At 39.2% G+C, this 18,383-nt stretch overlaps 3 protein-coding genes across 3 annotated transcripts; all 3 read left to right on the forward strand.

Annotated features, from left to right (window-relative positions):
* The first annotated feature begins 963 nt into the window (after nucleotides 1-963).
* On the forward strand, nucleotides 964-1,376 carry LOC121999304 (NADPH-dependent aldehyde reductase-like protein, chloroplastic). The gene is made up of 2 exons (XM_042554003.1): nucleotides 964-1,276; nucleotides 1,321-1,376. The coding sequence occupies exons 1-2, from the start codon at nucleotides 964-966 to the stop codon at nucleotides 1,374-1,376; spliced, it is 369 nt and encodes a 122-aa protein (XP_042409937.1).
* A 9,318-nt stretch (nucleotides 1,377-10,694) lies between these two features.
* LOC121999305 (single-stranded DNA-binding protein, mitochondrial-like) lies at nucleotides 10,695-11,467 on the forward strand. Its single transcript, XM_042554005.1, has 3 exons — nucleotides 10,695-10,908; nucleotides 11,010-11,218; nucleotides 11,359-11,467. Exons 1-3 carry the CDS (start codon nucleotides 10,783-10,785, stop codon nucleotides 11,465-11,467), a joined length of 444 nt encoding a protein of 147 aa, XP_042409939.1. The 5' UTR covers nucleotides 10,695-10,782.
* A 2,428-nt stretch (nucleotides 11,468-13,895) lies between these two features.
* LOC122000031 (FCS-Like Zinc finger 8-like) lies at nucleotides 13,896-14,956 on the forward strand. The gene is made up of 2 exons (XM_042554608.1): nucleotides 13,896-14,069; nucleotides 14,187-14,956. Exon 2 carries the CDS (start codon nucleotides 14,204-14,206, stop codon nucleotides 14,747-14,749), a length of 546 nt encoding a protein of 181 aa, XP_042410542.1. The 5' UTR covers nucleotides 13,896-14,069; nucleotides 14,187-14,203; the 3' UTR covers nucleotides 14,750-14,956.
* The last annotated feature ends 3,427 nt before the right edge of the window (nucleotides 14,957-18,383 follow it).

The raw sequence follows: 18,383 nt of genomic DNA on the forward strand, positions 1-18,383 counted from the left end.
TTGTTGTTGGTTTTTTTTAATTGTATATTTTATTTTTTAAAACTACTCTTTTTTATCGTAAAAAATTTTGCCTTCTCATAGTTTTGATGATATCATGCCCTTTCCTTCTCTCGTCCATTAGAGCATCTGTAATGCTTTTAACATGCGCAAGCGTTAATACATTTTTTTTATTTTTTTAATTGAATCTGTAACATTAACGTGTTTAAAGATTTGAACGCATTAATGCTACAGTACTGAAAAAGGTGTCCACGTCAACGTTAATGTCTCAGGTATTAACGTCGTTGTGAATGCTCTTAGTCTAATAATTTTCTCTTTCCTGACTAGTGATACTCTTTGCTTCTTCTTTTTTCCTCTTTTATTATTGATTGCTCTTGGTATTTGTTTTTTCTTTTATCTTCTTTGGTAACTAGGGATTTTTCATTCATTCAAGGTAAAGCAATATGTTAATTTTTTAAAATATTAAATTGATGTTTTATTACATAAATTAAAAAATGATCGTATTTAGTTTCTCCTTATATTTTTAGATAACTTTCTTTACCGTTGACATGTTTAAATTTTGAGAATTTTAAAACATGACATATTATTTGGTATGGTTTACATTTATTTTCAAGTTAAAAATAGTACCTGAAATATTAAATTTTATAAAAAATATTTTTTTCTAATACATAAACAACCTATATCATACTATTGACAAGTATTTTTTCCAGTAAAAGAAATTTTATAAAATTAAACTTAATAAAGTTTTTAATAATTTCTAAAGATTTAAATAATTTAGTAATTTTATTAATTAAAAAGTTCTTATCTGAATATAAATTTTTTTAGTAATTTGACTTTTCAAAAAGTTTGAAAAATAAAATAAAATTTAGTTTAAGGACAATGAATCTAGATTTTTAATTATCCATTCCATTCGCTTTGCATGAAGAGATTAGATCGAAGAGGCGAAGACGATCTTGAGGTCTAGACATGGCTACCGACGAGACCGCCCGCCTCCCCCTAGCCGGCCGAGTTGCCATTGTCATTGGCGCCTCACGAGGTATCGGTCGCGCCATCTCCCTCCACCTCGCCTCCCTCGGCGCCCGCCTTGTCCTTTGCTACGCCTCCAACGCAGCGCAGGCCGACCTCCTCGCCGCCCAAATCAACTCCTCGTCATCCACCTCCCCGCGAGCTGTGGCCGTCCGCGCCGATGTATCCGTCCCCGCCGACGTCAAGTATCTCTTCGACCGCGCCGAGTCAGCCTTCGCGTCGCCGGCCCACATGCTCGTGTCCTGCGCCGGGTGTCAGATTTTGTTAATCAGACATATAATTTTTTTTGGCGCACAGATGGCCGTAAATGGGTCAACGCCCAGGTCGTCAGGGTCAACGGTGAATTTATCTGATAATCAATCGTTCACATTTTTTGCTTGGGCTTCTGAATCATCGATAAGAAGTTTAATCTTCGATTTAAGTGGCTATGTACGATTTTATATGTATTTTGTGTTCATTTATGCGAGAATGAGTGCTAAAATTAATAAGATGCATTTTGCAAAACATCCAACAGGAAAAAAAAAATACAACGGGAATTCAAATTTCTCGGATTTATCTAGTAGCAAAAAAAAGATATTTTTATATTTCAGATAATAGTTGAACCAAACTGCATATTACTTAAACGGGCCGCGATGGTCGTTTAAAATGGGCATCCAAAGCCCTAATTTCCTACGACTTACCTCGCCATTTTTCCTGCCACCTCGACGCAGCAGCTCCGGAAGTCAACAGCCGTGGGTATATAAGCAGGCTTGCGGTCCTCCCCCATCCGGCGACGAAGATACGGGTGGCTATCCTTGTGCAACGCAGTGAAGTAGCGGCCCTTCTCCCTCTTCCTTGGCAGCCCCCAGCGGCGGGTATTTGCCGCTCGATAACTTCGTTTGTTCCTTCCTTTCATTTTGTCTTGATGAGGAAGCATACATGATGCATGCTAGTAGAGTTAAAATGAAATTCTATGATGGGGATTCTGGATTCTGTAAAAGAGTAGTCTGGTGTACGAAGTTCTCGTTATGCAGGATCCGAAGAAGGATCTACTTTTTACAAAAGGTTGTTTCCAGAATTTGAACCGTGATCTTTTGGTCACAAAGCAACAACTTTACTATTGCGCCAAGACCCCCTTTCAGGGATTCTGGATTCTGTGATGCTAGATTTTCTATGTTAGTATTGCTTTTCTGTGATGGTAATAGTCTGCTGCTGATACCTATCTGGAATTTCTAGGTTCCATTTGCTATGACCATGTGAATACGTTGATAATTGACAATCTTACGTGGTTGATGTAAACATGGTTCGTCGAAACGGTCGCGGCGACTGTTGCAGACACTGTCATTCTAGTTCCAATATCATTTCGCGGAACGATCGCGGCACGGATTTATCAAAAAATCACAAAAAAATAGAGAACTGGTAATAAAAAATAAAATACGTGAAGTCATACAAAATCAATACATTAGTGCATAATTATCCTACAATAATATAACATGATGAAAAAAAATACAATGATAATTATACCTAATCAAAGTTAATACCACGAAGAGTGACGGGGAGGAACCAAATCTTCATTATATTCTCCTTGAGTATCATATTAATTAAATTGATCTCCAACATATGAGCGTTGATATAAATTTGGATTAAATTGCCCATATGGATATTCATTTGGTTGAGTTGATGAAATATGTTCAAAATTAGATGATTGACTTTGTAATAATGTGTCATCACGACGATTGTAATATCCAAAGCCATGATACCCAATAGAACTGCTAGTACCACTTGATGATTCACGATCACGGCTATGATGTCCGATATTGCTCCCAAGAGACGTTGAATAATCTGGAATTGCATTCTGTGCATTATCAAAATAACCCTCAGATTCATGATGTCTAATTGCACTTGTATAGGATGGTAAATAATCAGATGATCTGTCATATGAATCATATCTGGGTTGATTGCTACTATAATATCCATATCCACCTGATTGATATTCAATTGGACCATGCCCAATATCTTGAGACTCCCAATTATAACTTCTTGATCCATAATCATCTTGATCCTGTCCGAGAGTTGAGTCGATGACGCTGGGGGCGTGACGCTCTCTGCTGACTCCGCGTAGACTCTAGGCCGACGTGGACTCCAGTGAACCTGCAGCAAAACCGAGCCGGGAGGGGATCCCGACGACGGCCCTCTGACGCTCAAGTAAGGCGAGAAGAAATCGAAATAGAGTAACGAGGCCAAGAGCTACAGTAGATGAGAATGCATACCTCCGTCGAAGGTTGGGGGCCTTTATATAGGGCTCACAGGGGGCGTGTGCACGCTTTCCGAGGCGTGCACGCTCCTCAAAGCATACCTAGAAATGGTCATGTCAGAAAAGTGCGTCTGACGTCATACCTCAACCGTCCGAGCATATTTCTAACATGACAGTGGAAACTTCCACTGTACGATTCTCTGTCCGGTCCGGCCGTCAACCATGCTGTTCGTCGGCGACACATGTCTCGAGAAGGATATCACCGGCTGTCCCCTTTGTCCTCTTCTGCTCCTTTTGTCTGTTACTAGCCTGACCGGGAGAGATGCAGGGACCCATTGCCGTCCGGGAGGGGACATGTATTGGTCCGAGCGGGAAGGCCGCTCGGCCACATACTCGAACGGGAATGTCTTCGTTGATTCGCAACTCGTCCGAGCGAACAGGCCGCCCGGCGCCTCAACTTTCCTAGGCAGACTTATGAGCGTCGGAAACCCGGCCCGCGGCCGAGCTGTTTCTGCGCCGCACCGAGCGCGGTCGTGGCCGATCAGCCAGGTGGCCTTCCGATCGGCCACACCTTTAGGTTGACTATCTTGGCTTTGACCTCCATGTGTCATTGGCCTCTATCCCGCACGGGACTCCACTCTTACTACCGGATCACATCTCTTAATGGAATTTGTTGGTTCCCTCTCAAAAGCAAATGTTTCATATGTTCTTCAACACTCATATGTTGTCGTGAAGATCCAATCGAATGTTCTTTATTATTGGCATCAGAAGATTCTGATAAATTTCTAAAAAAGTGATGTTGTTTCTCCATCCCAAGTCGATACCTATGATTACTATCTTGTGTTGCATAATAATTTTCATGACCTCGTGCCCATGTCATACTTGTGTCATGTTGATCATCTTGATGACTTTGATGAACATGATGTTCACCATGACTTTGTTGATTATTTCCATCATTTGAATCATCACCGTCGTCACTTTCATCACTATCTTCACTATCATCTCTTGATAAAACTTCTTTTCCTTTCAAATGTGTTGACTTTCTACATTATTCTTCTTTCTTGAATGACTTTGAACACTTGTAGTTGTGTTGTATTCTTCAGCATCTGATGCTCGAAGTGCTTGATCTAACCATGCCAAATCATCGTCTTCTAAAACTGGCGGTTCATTATCTCTTGTCCATTCATTTAAGATGTCATCATCATGAAAAATATGATTAAGGTCTATCGGGCTGTAAAAATCATCATCTTCTTATTTGCGCATAATGTTTCGTATCCTAAGCCGCATATTATAGTGAACATAAACTAATTTGTGCAACTTTTTGATAGCCAAGCGATTACGAAGCTTTGTGTGTATAAGAGACCATGTACTCCAATTTCTTTCACATCCCGAAGATGAGCATGTTTGACTTAGAGCTTTTATTGTAATTTTTTTAAGGTGTGGGGCATCTTCACCATAATCGCTCCACCATTCAGCTGATACAAAAAAAAAATCAATATCATATATATTTTTTAATTATAAATATTTGTAAAATTTAAATTACATACCTGGGAGACTTTTTTTTATTGCCATTTTTGCTACTGGAGACCCAAATTCACCTATCTGGTCCGTGAATAATTTAATCTGAAAATTATAAAAAATAAATAAATAATTATTGTTTATATTTGGGAAAAAATATAGGAACATAAAAAAAATTACCTCACTGATGGCTGAAGCTTGTGCATTTAAGTCTGGCTCCAATCTCTTAATTACAACCTTTAATCCTCGTTTAACTTCATCATTATAAACACAAGTTCCAGAATATTGAAGTAACGGATTAGGAAATATACTGAAATATCAATAAGATGATATGAAATTAGAAATGAGGATTTTGTAAATGATTTTGATGACATACTTTGTACTCTACAATTTAAGCAAATAAATATATGGTTACCTGCCGCATGTAGATGTTGGTGTAATTGATTATACCATCGATTATCAATAATATTCCAATATAATTGACAATCTCTAGTATTATCTTTTATTGCCATTTTTGCTCTATCCATTGCTTCATAGATAATTGACATTGTTGGTTTTTGATCTTGGTCAACTAATTTCAAAACTTTTACTAATGGTTCAATTGCAACACAAATATCACGAGCCCTCTTCCAAAATCTTCCATCCATTATGATGCTTGCAATGTTTTCTGCTTCTTTTCTTCTTTTGCTTGTATTATTGTATACTTCCCAATCACCAGAAGTGCACATTCTTTTTAAATCTGAAGAATGCCGAACAAGACTTTCAATTGAAATAAATTCTGTCGCAAATCGGGTTATTCCTGGTCTCAATAATTCATGGTCATTTGTAAATGTTTTCATCAAATTCACAACTTTATCGCTGTTATATATGAAGCTCGTTATTTGCTTGGCTTTCTCAACACACTTTTTTACTTTTGTTATCTTACCAATATCTTCTAGCATGAGATCAATACAATGTGCTGCACAAGGGGACTAAAACAAATGTTGCCTTTCTATCATCAATTTGGCACCAGCGGCCTTATTTGCACCTTCGCTATCTGTGACTACATGCACAATATTTTCCTCTCCGATTTCGTCAATAATTTTACTTAATAAAGATAAAATAAAATCAGCTGTCTTTGCTTTGTTGGTGCAATCGACGAAACTATGAAATACCATGTTGTGGTCGCAATATATCATAAAATTTATGATTGGATGCTTGTTGTGAGTGCTCCAACCATCGCACATTATTGTGCATCCATACTTTGACCATTTTGATTTTAAAGTGTTCAAATATCCATTTATTTCATCCACCTCCTCTTGTAAATAAACAACACCAATTTGGCGTTCTGTGGGGCCTTTTATTCCTATTCCAGCCTCAACAATGGTGTTTATCATGGATTGATAGTATGGACCACTATCTGCTGCATTAAATGGAATAACATTATATATAAACCATTTCGATATTGCCTTACCAACATTTTTTACTTTTTCAGCCCCAAACCAATTTTTGAGACTCTTTTGTTTTGTCGGAAACATAAAAGAGTCAATTCCTTTTGATGGTAATCTAGAATCCTCTCTTACACTAAAGTTTCGAGACATCCCTTTTTTCAAACCAGGATCTAAGCCAGATGAAGAACCAGAAAATCCTACAATTATAAAATTTAGAGTAGTTAAGTACATTAAATTGATAAGATATATATACATAAATTTAAAATATTATTTATATATTTTACCTTGACCATAGTGATTACGCATTTGCTCCTCAATGACTCTTGTTTTACGACTTTCCTTGATGGCTTTTTGTAATTCTCGATTTTCTATATCTTCTATGTCATCTCCACCACTACTACCACTTTATGATACGTGTGTATTTTGTGTAATTGAATCTAAGGCTATTTGCTTTTTTCTTTGCATTGAACTTCTACTTGCCTTAGAGTCTTGAAGATGCTTTCTTAACATTGATGATATTTCCTTAGGAGCTTTATGACATATTTCAACATTTCCAGTAACATGTGCAATATGTTGTTTTAGTCTTGTAATTCCTCCGGTTATAACTTTTCCACAAAATTTGCATCGTATTGTTTTACGATTATCACCCACCATTTGACCAAATTGCCAACCAATATCAGGGTTTGGTGCCATTCTAAACAAATAAATAATATTGAATAATTTTGACTTAATGATAATGATAAAAAAAACATAATAATGAGAATGAAGCACCTAAAATTAAACAATTCTTAATAATTTAATTTATTAAACTAAAAAATTAGAAAACTTACTTGTTTGCAAATATAATGGAAATGATAGAAGAAATCAATTAATCAAACGAAGGAACTAGTGACCGTGAGCCAAAAGCTGCATATGCTCAAATTTATGGTAGATACTGAATTAATAAAACTGGTAAAAAAAATTAGAAAACTTGCCTTGTCTATGAATATGATGGAAATGATAGAAGAAATCTGTTAATCAAACGAAGGAGCTGATAACGAGAGCCAAAAGATGCAAATACTCAAATTAATAATAGATGCTCAATTAATAGAATCAGAAGGTACTCATGCAGTCAAACATTATTAGCAAATGCTTGGAAAAAAACCTGATGTGAATAACTTAATATATTAAACTAAAAAATTCGAAAACATGTGAATATAATGAAAGTGACAGAAGAAATTAATTAACGAAGGAGTTGATAACCTTGAGTAAAAACGATGCATATGTTCACATTTAAAGTAGATGCTTAATTAATAGAATTGGATGAAAAATTAAAAAGCTTACTTTATTTGTGAATATGATAGAAATTGTTGGGGCAATTTCCCTATGTCAAGTTTGACAAGTTGGCTAAGCTTGAGTTGAGTCAAGCTTGAGTCGGGATTTGAGTTTTGATGTTTGACAATATAAGGAGATTGCTGGAGCAATCGTCCGGTTATGGAGATAGTCAAAGGGTGACCAGGTTGATGAGAATACAAGTAGGTCAAGGTTGACAGGAGACTTGACTGGGAATGTCCTAACTGGAGCTTAGGCGTATGGAAAGTCCTAACTGGAGGTTAGGCGTATGGAAAGTCCTAACTGGAGGTTAGGCGTATGGAAGACCTAACTGGAGGTTAGCCGTATGGAAGTCCTAACTGGAGTTTAGGCAGTGGTGGAAGTCCTAACTGGAGGTTAGGCAAATTAGAAGTCCTAAGTGGAGTTTAGGCAGTGGTAGAAGTCCTAACTAGAGGTTAGGTAAATTGGAAAGTCCAAGTGTGATCTTGGCAAAGGAGAAAGTCCTAGTGAGGAGTCAGGCAACTGAAAGTTCAAGTGTGATCTTAGCAAAGGAGGAAGGCCTGGTGAGGAGCCAGGCATTTGGGAAGTCCTGGTGAAGAGCCAGGCAACTAGAAGTCCAAGTGTGATCTTAGCAAAGGAGGAAGTCCTGGTGAGGAGCCAGGCAATTGGAAAGTCCTGGTGAGGAACCAGGCAACGGAAAGTCCAAGTGTGATCTTGGCAAAGATTGTAAGTCCAAGCATGTGGTCTTGGCAAGGTAAGTCCTAGTGTGACTTGACAAGGAGAACTCGATAACTAGGATGAGACCGAAGGAAGCTCTTGAAGGCAAGGCGTAAAGGATGGGAGATATCCGAGAGACGCAAGGATGATGGAGGAAACTAGAAGGCTAGTTCGAGGTTGGTCGGGTATGGCCAAATGCTAGGCACGGAGACCCAACATGTCACGGTTGACCAGGAGTTGGGTTGGAGATTTTGGACGTAAGTTTGAGTCAAGTCCAGGCTGGTCAATCGATCGGGCGATCGATTGAACAAGGGTCCAATCGATCAGTCGATCGATTGGAGTGTGCTGCGATTATGGGAAGGCCCAATCGATCGGTTGATCGATTGGGATGTGAAATTGCGAGCACAGAAGCGTTCCCAATCAATCGGGCGATCGATTGGGAGCTGCCAATCGATCGGTCGATCGATTGGGCAGCAGAAGCTCTCGCACGATCGCGAAAGCACAGAAAGGCTCTGAATCGATCGGGCGATCGATTCAGGTAGTCTCAATCGATTGGGAAGTGACCGTTGGGCAGAAAACGAGCGATCGGCGGCTACGATGGAGCGGTGCTGACGTGGCAATCGATTGGGGATGGATTGGATCAATTGGGAGCACTGGTTAAAGCCTTGGCAGAGTGTTTTCTCCGTAGTTCTTTGCGAGTTTTCTTCCTGCGATTTTGCTGCGATCTTCAGCGACTTTCTCCAATCTCCACCGCCAGTTCTCTCAAGGTTCAAGAGGCAACAACAAGCACAAGTAAGCAAGAAGAGAGTGTATTCATTTGTATTTGTATTTCTCTTTCTTGTGTGAGTGTTGTGTTGTAGTGTGAGTTTGTACGAGGCTTCTCCGCCTCCGGCTGCGATCGAGAAGGAGGTTTTCATAGTGGAGATAGCGTGTCATGTGTGGATCCTTGGATTAGTCACCTCTTCTTAAGGTAGATACCAAGTAAATCTACTTGTTAGCGTTGTGTGAGTCTTGTACATTATTTCCGCTGTACTAATGCAAGCAAGCATTATTTTCAAAGGGCTGGGAAAAAATGATATGAATAACTTAGTATATTAAACTAAAAATGTAGAAAACTTATGTGTCTATGAATATAATGGGAATGATATAAGAAATTGATTAATGGAGAAGTTGATGACTATAAGTAAAAAAAGATTCATATACTTAGATTTAAGTTAGATGCTTAATTAATAGAAATGGATGGAAAATTAGAAAACTTACCTTGTTTGTGAATACGATAGAAACGATAGAAAAACGCAATTAATCTGGTGAAACGAAAGACACTGATGAAATGCAAATGCTATCAGTAGATGCATGCTCAATTAATAGAATGAGGGTATTCGTATTGACAAAGATGAAAGAAAACAGATGTGATAGTGATGTGATGTTGTTTTTTCTTTTTCAATAATGACAAAATAGTAAAAGATGGAATGAAAAAATAAAGTGATCAATGAAAAGCAATGTCGGCTGAATAAAGCAAATTTGGTCAAAAGAAATATAGAATCCAAAGCTTTTTATAAGTTAATCAAGAGATCAATGAAAAGTAAAGTGATAAAAAATGAAATCTAAGGTTTCTTAATCAATTAATAAGCATAAAAATGGAATAAAAGCTTCTTAATCAAGTGTCGACTGACTATAAAGCAACATCAGAAGCCAAAAATGGGAATCCAAAGTTGTTTAATCTATAATCAAAATGTTTGTTACCGAGCCGTTCCGTTCTAGCCGTTTCGTTCCGGCCGTTATAACGCCGAAGAACGGCGTCCCAAAGCAACCGACGTTATACGCCGGAACTTTGGAACGCCATGGGTCGTTCCCGTGCAAGAACGGCCGTTCCGGGTCCGTTCCGACAAACTATGGATGTAAACATGTATGTATTGTTTTATGTAATACTATGCATTTTCTTAAATTTGTACTTTTTTTTCTTTTAATATGGACTGCATATGGTTGCTAGCGTATCACATTAAACAGTGTCTGAACTGCTGGCTACCTCCACATGCTGTGCAGTTCCTTAAATTCCGTAATGCTAATATTGGCGCTCATTAGGATATCAATATGGTGCATTTTCTATACTTCTAACTACTGTTTGTTCAATAACTAGGGTAAAGAATCAATGCAGGTAGAAATTGCTGAGATGAATGCTTCATGAATTTGTATATTAAACTATTAATGGTTTGTTTCCGACCTCTTTAGTTGCTCTGGAGCTTAATTATGAAGCTGGGTTTCTTAAGGTTGAGAGTTCTTGAGCATTTGAATGGAAGTTTTTCACAGTCAAGGTTTCCCCTCGGTAAGATATTATCAAAGGCCTTTTCTGTTTTGGCTTTTCTTTGTTTCAGAAATTTCTGATGTAGTTACTTCTTTGTTTCTGTTCTCCTCAACCTGCAAATTATTCTTTAGCTAGGGATGTATGGTTATATCGCCTCAAACAGAACCTATGACAACTATTCTTGTCATGTTTTCTGATTTCAAGCAGCAAAATTTTCTTGTTTACAAGGCCAGGGAGCATGTTTCTCAATGATATCATTTGATGATGGCAAAGATAATAATGGCATCGAGGCTGATTTTGTTGGAGGGAAGAAAGATTTGGAGCCACAAGGTGTAGACCCCATTAAGAGTTGGAACTTCAGAGTAGTGCATAAGGTAGTGCGGCATTGGAGATTTGTTTAATTTTATCGCAGGTGCAATTTGTCATCACTATTCTTTTGTTGGGCATCCACATTAATATGTCTTTCTTCATTTAGGCAATTATTTGTGGCAAAATTGGCCACGCTCCGATACAGAAGATATTAAGAAACGGTAAGATAGCGACCATATTTACTGTTGGAACAGGTGGTATGTATGATCAAAGAATTAGTGGAAATGAGCATTTGCCCAGACCAACTCAGTGGCACCGAATTGCTGTTCATAATGAAAACCTTGGGGCCTTTTCCATTCAACAGTTAGCAAAGAAGTATTTCATCTCCTCTCATTATTGTTTTCTTATTGCAATTTCTTGAGTCTAGTATCTTAATGATTTGCACTAGAGTTGATATCATAATGTTAATAATTAGCATCCCTGTGGGGTTTCTGTGCTTTGGTGCTTCATTTCAGCTCTTCTGTCTTGGTTGAGGGAGATATTGAAACTAGAGTATACAATGACGGTATCACTGGCCAGGTGAAAAATATACCGGAAATCTGTGTGCGTCATGATGGTATGTAGTCATGATATGCATTTTCTCAATTTTCTTGATCACATAAAAGAAGCATTTTATTTCATTTTGCCTTGTTATTAGAATGCAAACTTTGAACAATGTTTTTGATGATAATAGTATAGATTGCATGCAGGGCTTAGAGCATTGGATAAAAAATGTCAATATTCAGTGACATAAGTTGATGTTTGACTGGATCACATATTATCCTGTAGACATAGTGTTACTGTCATTTTGGCTAATGAGGATTTCATCAGTTATGAATTTAGAAGTTGCTCCAGCAGCAAAACCGACAACTTATTAGAAATCAGATAGGTGATGATATATTATTATCCATATAATTACATGCAGTTCTGACAAAATAAACTAGTGGTAAATTATATGTTTTATGTCCTCTATGTTGCTTTGAACATTTTAGAGTTTGAATGAGACTCTGTAGGAGTTGTTTTTGGATACATTATCATTCTTTTTTGGTGAGTTTCTGTGAAGTTACGACTTACGAGATTAATAGAAAGAGAGCTTTTTTATTAACAAGGCCTTAGTGGGTTATACTATGTAGTTATAAGTCCTTCAGGTACAATTATAAGGCATTTTCTTTATTCAGTTTATCAATGAGTGAATATTTTTCTCTGGTAGCATCAATGAAACCCTCTTTGAGGGAGAATTCAGTAGTTTCAGTTGTGTCGAATCTATGAAGGGTCCTATGGGGAATTTGATCTTGATGGGCACTATGAAATAAGGAGTTAGTGATATGTTAGAATCACATTGTTTTTGCTGCATTCCAAATTGTGTAGTATTCAAATTAGGCTACGTTTGTAATGAGGAAGGTCAGTTCATAGTTGTAGTTATCTTTCAGTTTGCCATTATGACATCATCCATGTAATAATGAGTCAGAGGCTGCAGTTATTGTTGTTATCACAATATTTTCATTGTGTTAACATAAGATTTCTTTGATTTGAGTAGATACACTTGCTACTTTGTTTTCTTTTTCTTTGGTGAGGATTTGGTTATATGATTTGCATTTCTGTTCTTTTTATGGTCAGTTTTCAGATATTCATTTAACATTCTGTTAACTTCTTTTTTTCTATCCACTGTGCTGATCTGCAAGTGTTCAATTTTTTGTCAGATTTGCCCTCTCTGTTCTACCATGATAATGTTTCTGCATTATTAGCATGTCATTCAGTAACTTTTGTTTATGTTTTTCGTCTATTTTGTCATATTTCTGCGTTAGTAATAAGCATCTATGCACACACTATAAAGGAATTCATGAGGTATTGCTGTCAGAACTCATCTTTCACTTGTTGAAAAAAATGAGCAAGCAATTTGTCGGTGGATAATTGTGTTGAAGTGAGCAAAATTTTGGCTCCTTCTGGACAAAGGCGAAAGAAAAGTACCAGAATACTAGAGATGAAGCTTGTATTAACATTATTTGAGTTCCATGGCATCAAGCAGCTGCTAGATTTGGCACAAACCAACTAGAGTTGCCATTGTCCATGGAAAATCATTCATTAGAAGTGGACAAAATTTAATTAAAACTAGGGATAGATAAACAAGTAGTGAAATAATGGGAGTAGACAGATCAAGCATCCACTTGCTCTTCTTTACATTATCTAACTCATGTAACCAAAGCATGACTACAGCTGCTTTTGCACTTCTTTACACCTTAATAATTCAGAGTTTAAAATATCATACTCGATTGTCTCCCCTTGCTGACTTCCACTGTCATTGCAGGCACTTCTATTTGACTGAAGCTTTTCTCTTCAGTTACCTCAACTAGACACTATATCTCTATGGGTTTTAGATGATTATATTCTCCTCCAAATCAACTTCTATTTTGGCGAGCCAACTGTTTGATAATCTTGGTGCGGTGTCTGAATTTCACTAGACGACACTTTTGATTTGTTTATGGAGTAAATCTCGAGTACAGTTTGTGCACATTTAGATGTCTATCTCTAAGAGATTCATGTCAAATGTTGAAGCTCATCCATGTAATACTTTCTTAAGGTTGGAAAATGCTTGAGCATTCTTGTGAATAATGGTAGGATCCACTTGATTAGATTCATAATTTTATTAATATTTTCTTATCGCCAGATTGAAAAGACAAAGCAAGCGGAATTTGAAAATTCTTATTAGTCATAGTGTTTTATTTCTTGGAATTAAACATTGAAATAATTTAATATAGCTATGAGCTGGAACATTAATAACATTGTTTTTGAGATATCTGTATTGTTTATGCAAGCAATCATACAAAGGTTTTTTTATGTCATATCTTTCATCATTATTTTGGATATTTCGTAAACACTTAAAATTCTTTTAGCTTTCTAATGGCTTAAATATTTGGAGCCACAGCAAGAAGAGCTTCAATCTCTGTTTCAGTGTCTTTATCATGAACAATAAATATAATGGATAGAAACGTAAGGCCAATGGCAGCTGCATTTTATTGCAGTCCTCATCAGAAGAGATAAGATAGAAGATAGAGTAGAAAATTACAAAAACTACTCGACAGATGTTGCGATTTCGGTGGGAGCTGATGTGCAATTCCGACGCCTCGTCTCTTTAAATCTTGCCATGCTTGGCCTGCCAGGAATTTGCAGGTCCCAGATCTCTTTAAAGGTGCATCTTCACATGAACAAGAAAGGATCCGTAGAACCGTTTAGGGTTTAGGGAGAGATCTATACCCTAAACCGTTTCTGTTCCTTGTTTGCTTACTTTGTTCCTATTGCGTCGCAGGAACAAGAGAAGAGATCATGCAGAGGGAGAGAAGTATACGAGTTGCCGGCAAACCCTCGCCTTCTTCCAGCCATGCCGACACCAAGGGCAAAAATCTCTCCTCGCCTTTGTTCCTCTTCCCCAATCTAAACCCTACCTCCATTCTCGAACCCAAACGCTCGCCGTTCTCGAAGCGGCCGCCCAAGGCGCCTCTATTGGAATTGCAGTCGGAGCCAATCGGCCTCGCCATTCTCGACGCTCTCGTCGACGACAAAGAGAACGGAAAGATGGTCTTGTTTGGATCGCAGTTGAAGGTCCGAATCCCATCCATGGAGTCGCTACGCTCGCCCATTGAGTTCGGCGTCAAGAACAAGGAATCCCAGTTGGCGTTGGTCTCCCCTGGCCGACCCCTCTCGCCGGCCGTGACCGCGTCGGCGACGGAATTGGAGACGTTGGAGAGCTACACTTGCGTGATCTCACGCGGTTCGAATCCGAAGACCACCCATATTTTTGATGACTGCGTCTTGGAGAGCTGTGGCGACTGGCGATCATCAATTTACTCCACTCAGGAAGAGCAGCACTAGGTGCGCTTGATTCGAAGGAGTGAAATTGATAAGAAATTAGTTATACACGTAGGATATGTTATAAGAAACATAAAAGTAATATTTTTTTAAATATAACCTATTTTTATATGAAATACGTTGCTCAAATTAATTTATTTATTTATTTATTATTATTATTATTTACAATTCTCCCTATCAAAACTAAACAAATAATATGATCAATCAAGTTGAGATGACCAAGGTAAACATATCGATATAGTGTGTTGTATGTACTTTAGGATTAAGATGATGTGACAGTCAAAATTAAGATAAGATAGTAGTCAAAGTCAGAATGTATATGTTCGAACGAACCACCTCTTAGAAGCAGGGCACACAGTATAAATTTTGGGGGGAGGGCCACAGAGTTGGTTGGATTTACAGGCTCAACTCTTCACTCATGAGCAGAGTTTCCAGTATAAATCTGAGTGCACACAGAGCTAGCCAGATCTATGGGACTTAGTTCCTTACTTCTCATGAGTAGGGCTTTCAGCATAAACCTGGGTGGACACAGTCGGATCTATGGGGTTCAACTCCTCATTTCTCATGAGAAGGGCTTCCAGTATGAACTCGGACGGACACCGAGCTAGTTGGACCTATAGGACACAACTCCTCACTCTTCATGAGCAGGGCTTCCAGCATAAACCCGGGTGGACACAGAGCTGGTTGGATCTACATGACTCAGCTCCTTACTCACCATGAACAAGGCTTCTAACATAAACTCGGTCGTAAATAGAGTCGGTCGGACCTACACGTGCACACATATCGATACTACGCATGCACACATATCCATACTACTATTCTACTATTCATATTCTTCTTCATTTTCGCTTGTCTACTGTTCTGACTTAAGCATCGGAGTGTCTACGCCAAAGACTTCCTCCTTGGTTCTCGCTCTAATGTTTCCATTAGCTTTGTTTGTAGTGTGCGTAGGTTCACAGCTTCTAGCTTAATGTCTGCAACTCCCAACTCGGAGTCTTTCCTCCATCAACACTCTTGCCATCTCACCGGTCGTCATCTACTTAGCTTCTGGACGGGATCAAATTTGGTATCGTCTGTGGGAACATATTCACCTGTTCTTGAGCGTAAAGATGGACACAACCGATAAAATCAGCGTTACCATGACTATGAAGGAATACGACCTATTTGTGAACGCCAAAGCATAAGCATTGTCTCAAGAACAGGTTATGGATCTCACTCGCACGGGGCACCTACAGACTTGGTGGAAGAGTTTCCTATGTCTGAGAAAAGATCCAAGCAAAGACAGTCGTTTGAGTTTCTCTGAATTACATGCAAAAGAAATGTTGTCAAAATTACATGCAAAAGAGACAAAATTCTCATCAAGAAATGTCGTCGGCTAAATCTCCAGATTGGTCAAAATTAGTAGATTCTCTAAATTGACCAAAAGCACATTTGATCGACGTCTTCACGTAAAGTCTGATTGGCATCTCCAAGTAATGATCAACATCTCCAAGTAATAGTCAATCGACAAAAATCAAAAGGGACAACATGCAACTAGCAAGGCAGGTTTGATCGGTAAAAGTCAAAATGAGCAGTCGATCGGAAATTTCAAAGGACCAAACTTTCAATCCGATCGATAGCTCCCAAATAGCTCTAGTTGTAAGAATTTTAAATTATGGCAATTTCATTCGATAAATTCTTTTGGCAGCTCAGTGATCCCAAGTATCTCATTCATCCCTATTTAGCAGCTTAAGATTATCCGCTTAAGCTAGCTCGGTAGATAAGTCTAAAATTTAATTTTTTTTTACTTTAAAATTCAAAATATATCCTTATTTTTTAGCACAACAAAAAGTCCAAGCTTCAAGGTATTCGGGTAATACATTATGCCTCCCAGCTCCAAGGCATTCGAGTCATATACTGTGCCTCTCAACTCCAAGGCATTCGAGTCATACATCGTGCTTCCCAGCTCCAAGGCATTAGGGTCCAACACCGTGCCTCCCAGCTCCAAGGCATTTGAATCTAACACCGTGCCTCCCAGCTCCAAGGCATTCGGGACATGCACCGTGCCTCCAAACTCCAAGGTATTCGGGTTATACATTGTACCTCCACTCTCTAAGGCATTCGGATCATACCCCGTGCCTCCAACGTCATGCCTCTAATCTCCAAGGCATTCAGGTCATACATCGCAACTCCAACGTCATGCCTCTACTCTCCAAGGCATTAATCCCAGACTCTCGCGATGTCCAACCGAGTTATAAGTAAGCTTGCGCTCACACCTATGTCCCAGACTCTCACACCACTTGGCTAAGTTATAAATGAGTTTATCCTTGCATTTATGTTTCAGACTCTCGTACCGCTCGACCTAGTTATAAATGAGCTTACTCTCACGCCTATGTCCTAAACTCTCATACCGCCGGACCGAGTTATAAGTGAGTTTTTTCTCACGCCTCAACTACGAGTTATAACCGTACATGGCTCACGTGCCCAACGATCATCCAATTAGTTGTCCTAAATTCTCGCCTTAGTTGTGAGTTATAAGCGTGTATAACTCATACGCCAATGACCATACGGTTGATTGTCCTAAACTCTCGCCCTAGCTGCGAGTTATAAGCGTGCATGACTCACGCGCTTAGTGACCATCCGATCAGCTGTCCCAGACTCTCGCCCCAACTGCGAGTTATAATTGTGCATGGCTCACGTGCCCAACGACCATCTGGTGGGTAGTCCCAGACACTCACATCAGCTGCAAGTTATAAGCGTACATGGCTCACGCGCCCATTAACCATCCGGTCGGTTGTCCTAGACTCTCGCCTTAGTTGCAAGTTATAAGCATACATGGCTCACACGCCCAACAACCGTCCCATCGGTTGTCCTAAACTCTTACCTTAACTGAGAGTTATAAGTGTGCATGGCTCACGCGCCCAACGACCATCCGGTCGGCTGTCCTAAACTCTCGTCCCAACTGCAAGTTATAAGCGTGCATGGCTCACGCGCCTAATGACCATTCGGTCGGCTGTCCCTGAATCTTGTCTTATCTGTGAGTTATAAGTGTGCATGACTCACGCGTCCAATGACAATCTTCTCGGATGTCCCAGACTCTCACTCTAGCTGCGAGTTATAAGCATGCATGACTCGTGCACCCAACGACCATCCGATCGGTTGCCTCAGACTCTCGCCCCAATTGCGAGTTACAAGCATGCGTGGCTCACACGCCTAGCAACCATCCGATATGTTGTCCTCTCGCCCTAGTTGTGAGTTATAAGCGTGCATGACTCACGCGCTCAACGACCATCCGGTCGGCTGTCCTAGACTCTCGCTACAACTGTGAGTTATAAATATGCATGACTCACATGAATTATTCACTTGGGCATGACTCCCAACACTAATTGCCTTGGGCATGTCTCCCAGCATCGATCCACTTAGGCATGACTCCCGATGATAATTCACTTGGGTATGGCTCCCAATATCAACTCACTTTGTCATGACTCCAGGCATTTTTACTTGGGCATGACTCTCACTTAACTGGCACTCACATATTGTTGTCCGCTCGTCACTCATCACATATCTCCGTTCGCTCGGCATTCCTTATATATCGCCACCCGCTCAGCACTCATATACTGTTGCTCGCTCGACATCCCTTACATATCACCGCCCGCCT

This window comes from Zingiber officinale, chromosome 7A (assembly GCF_018446385.1).
Source record: "Zingiber officinale cultivar Zhangliang chromosome 7A, Zo_v1.1, whole genome shotgun sequence".
Lineage (NCBI taxonomy): Eukaryota > Viridiplantae > Streptophyta > Magnoliopsida > Zingiberales > Zingiberaceae > Zingiber > Zingiber officinale.

Excerpts from the sequence above, each read along its gene's own strand:
- LOC121999305 (XM_042554005.1), top strand. The coding sequence starts at position 10,783 with ATGATATCATTTGATGATGGCAAAGATAATAATGGCATCGAGGCTGAT. Across the intron at positions 10,909-11,009 it reads ACTTCAGAGTAGTGCATAAG|GCAATTATTTGTGGCAAAAT; the intron begins GTAGTGCGGCAT and ends TTCTTCATTTAG. Across the intron at positions 11,219-11,358 it reads ATTCAACAGTTAGCAAAGAA|CTCTTCTGTCTTGGTTGAGG; the intron begins GTATTTCATCTC and ends GCTTCATTTCAG.
- LOC122000031 (XM_042554608.1), top strand. The coding sequence starts at position 14,204 with ATGCAGAGGGAGAGAAGTATACGAGTTGCCGGCAAACCCTCGCCTTCT.
- LOC121999304 (XM_042554003.1), top strand. The coding sequence starts at position 964 with ATGGCTACCGACGAGACCGCCCGCCTCCCCCTAGCCGGCCGAGTTGCC. Across the intron at positions 1,277-1,320 it reads GCTCGTGTCCTGCGCCGGGT|ATGGCCGTAAATGGGTCAAC; the intron begins GTCAGATTTTGT and ends TTTGGCGCACAG.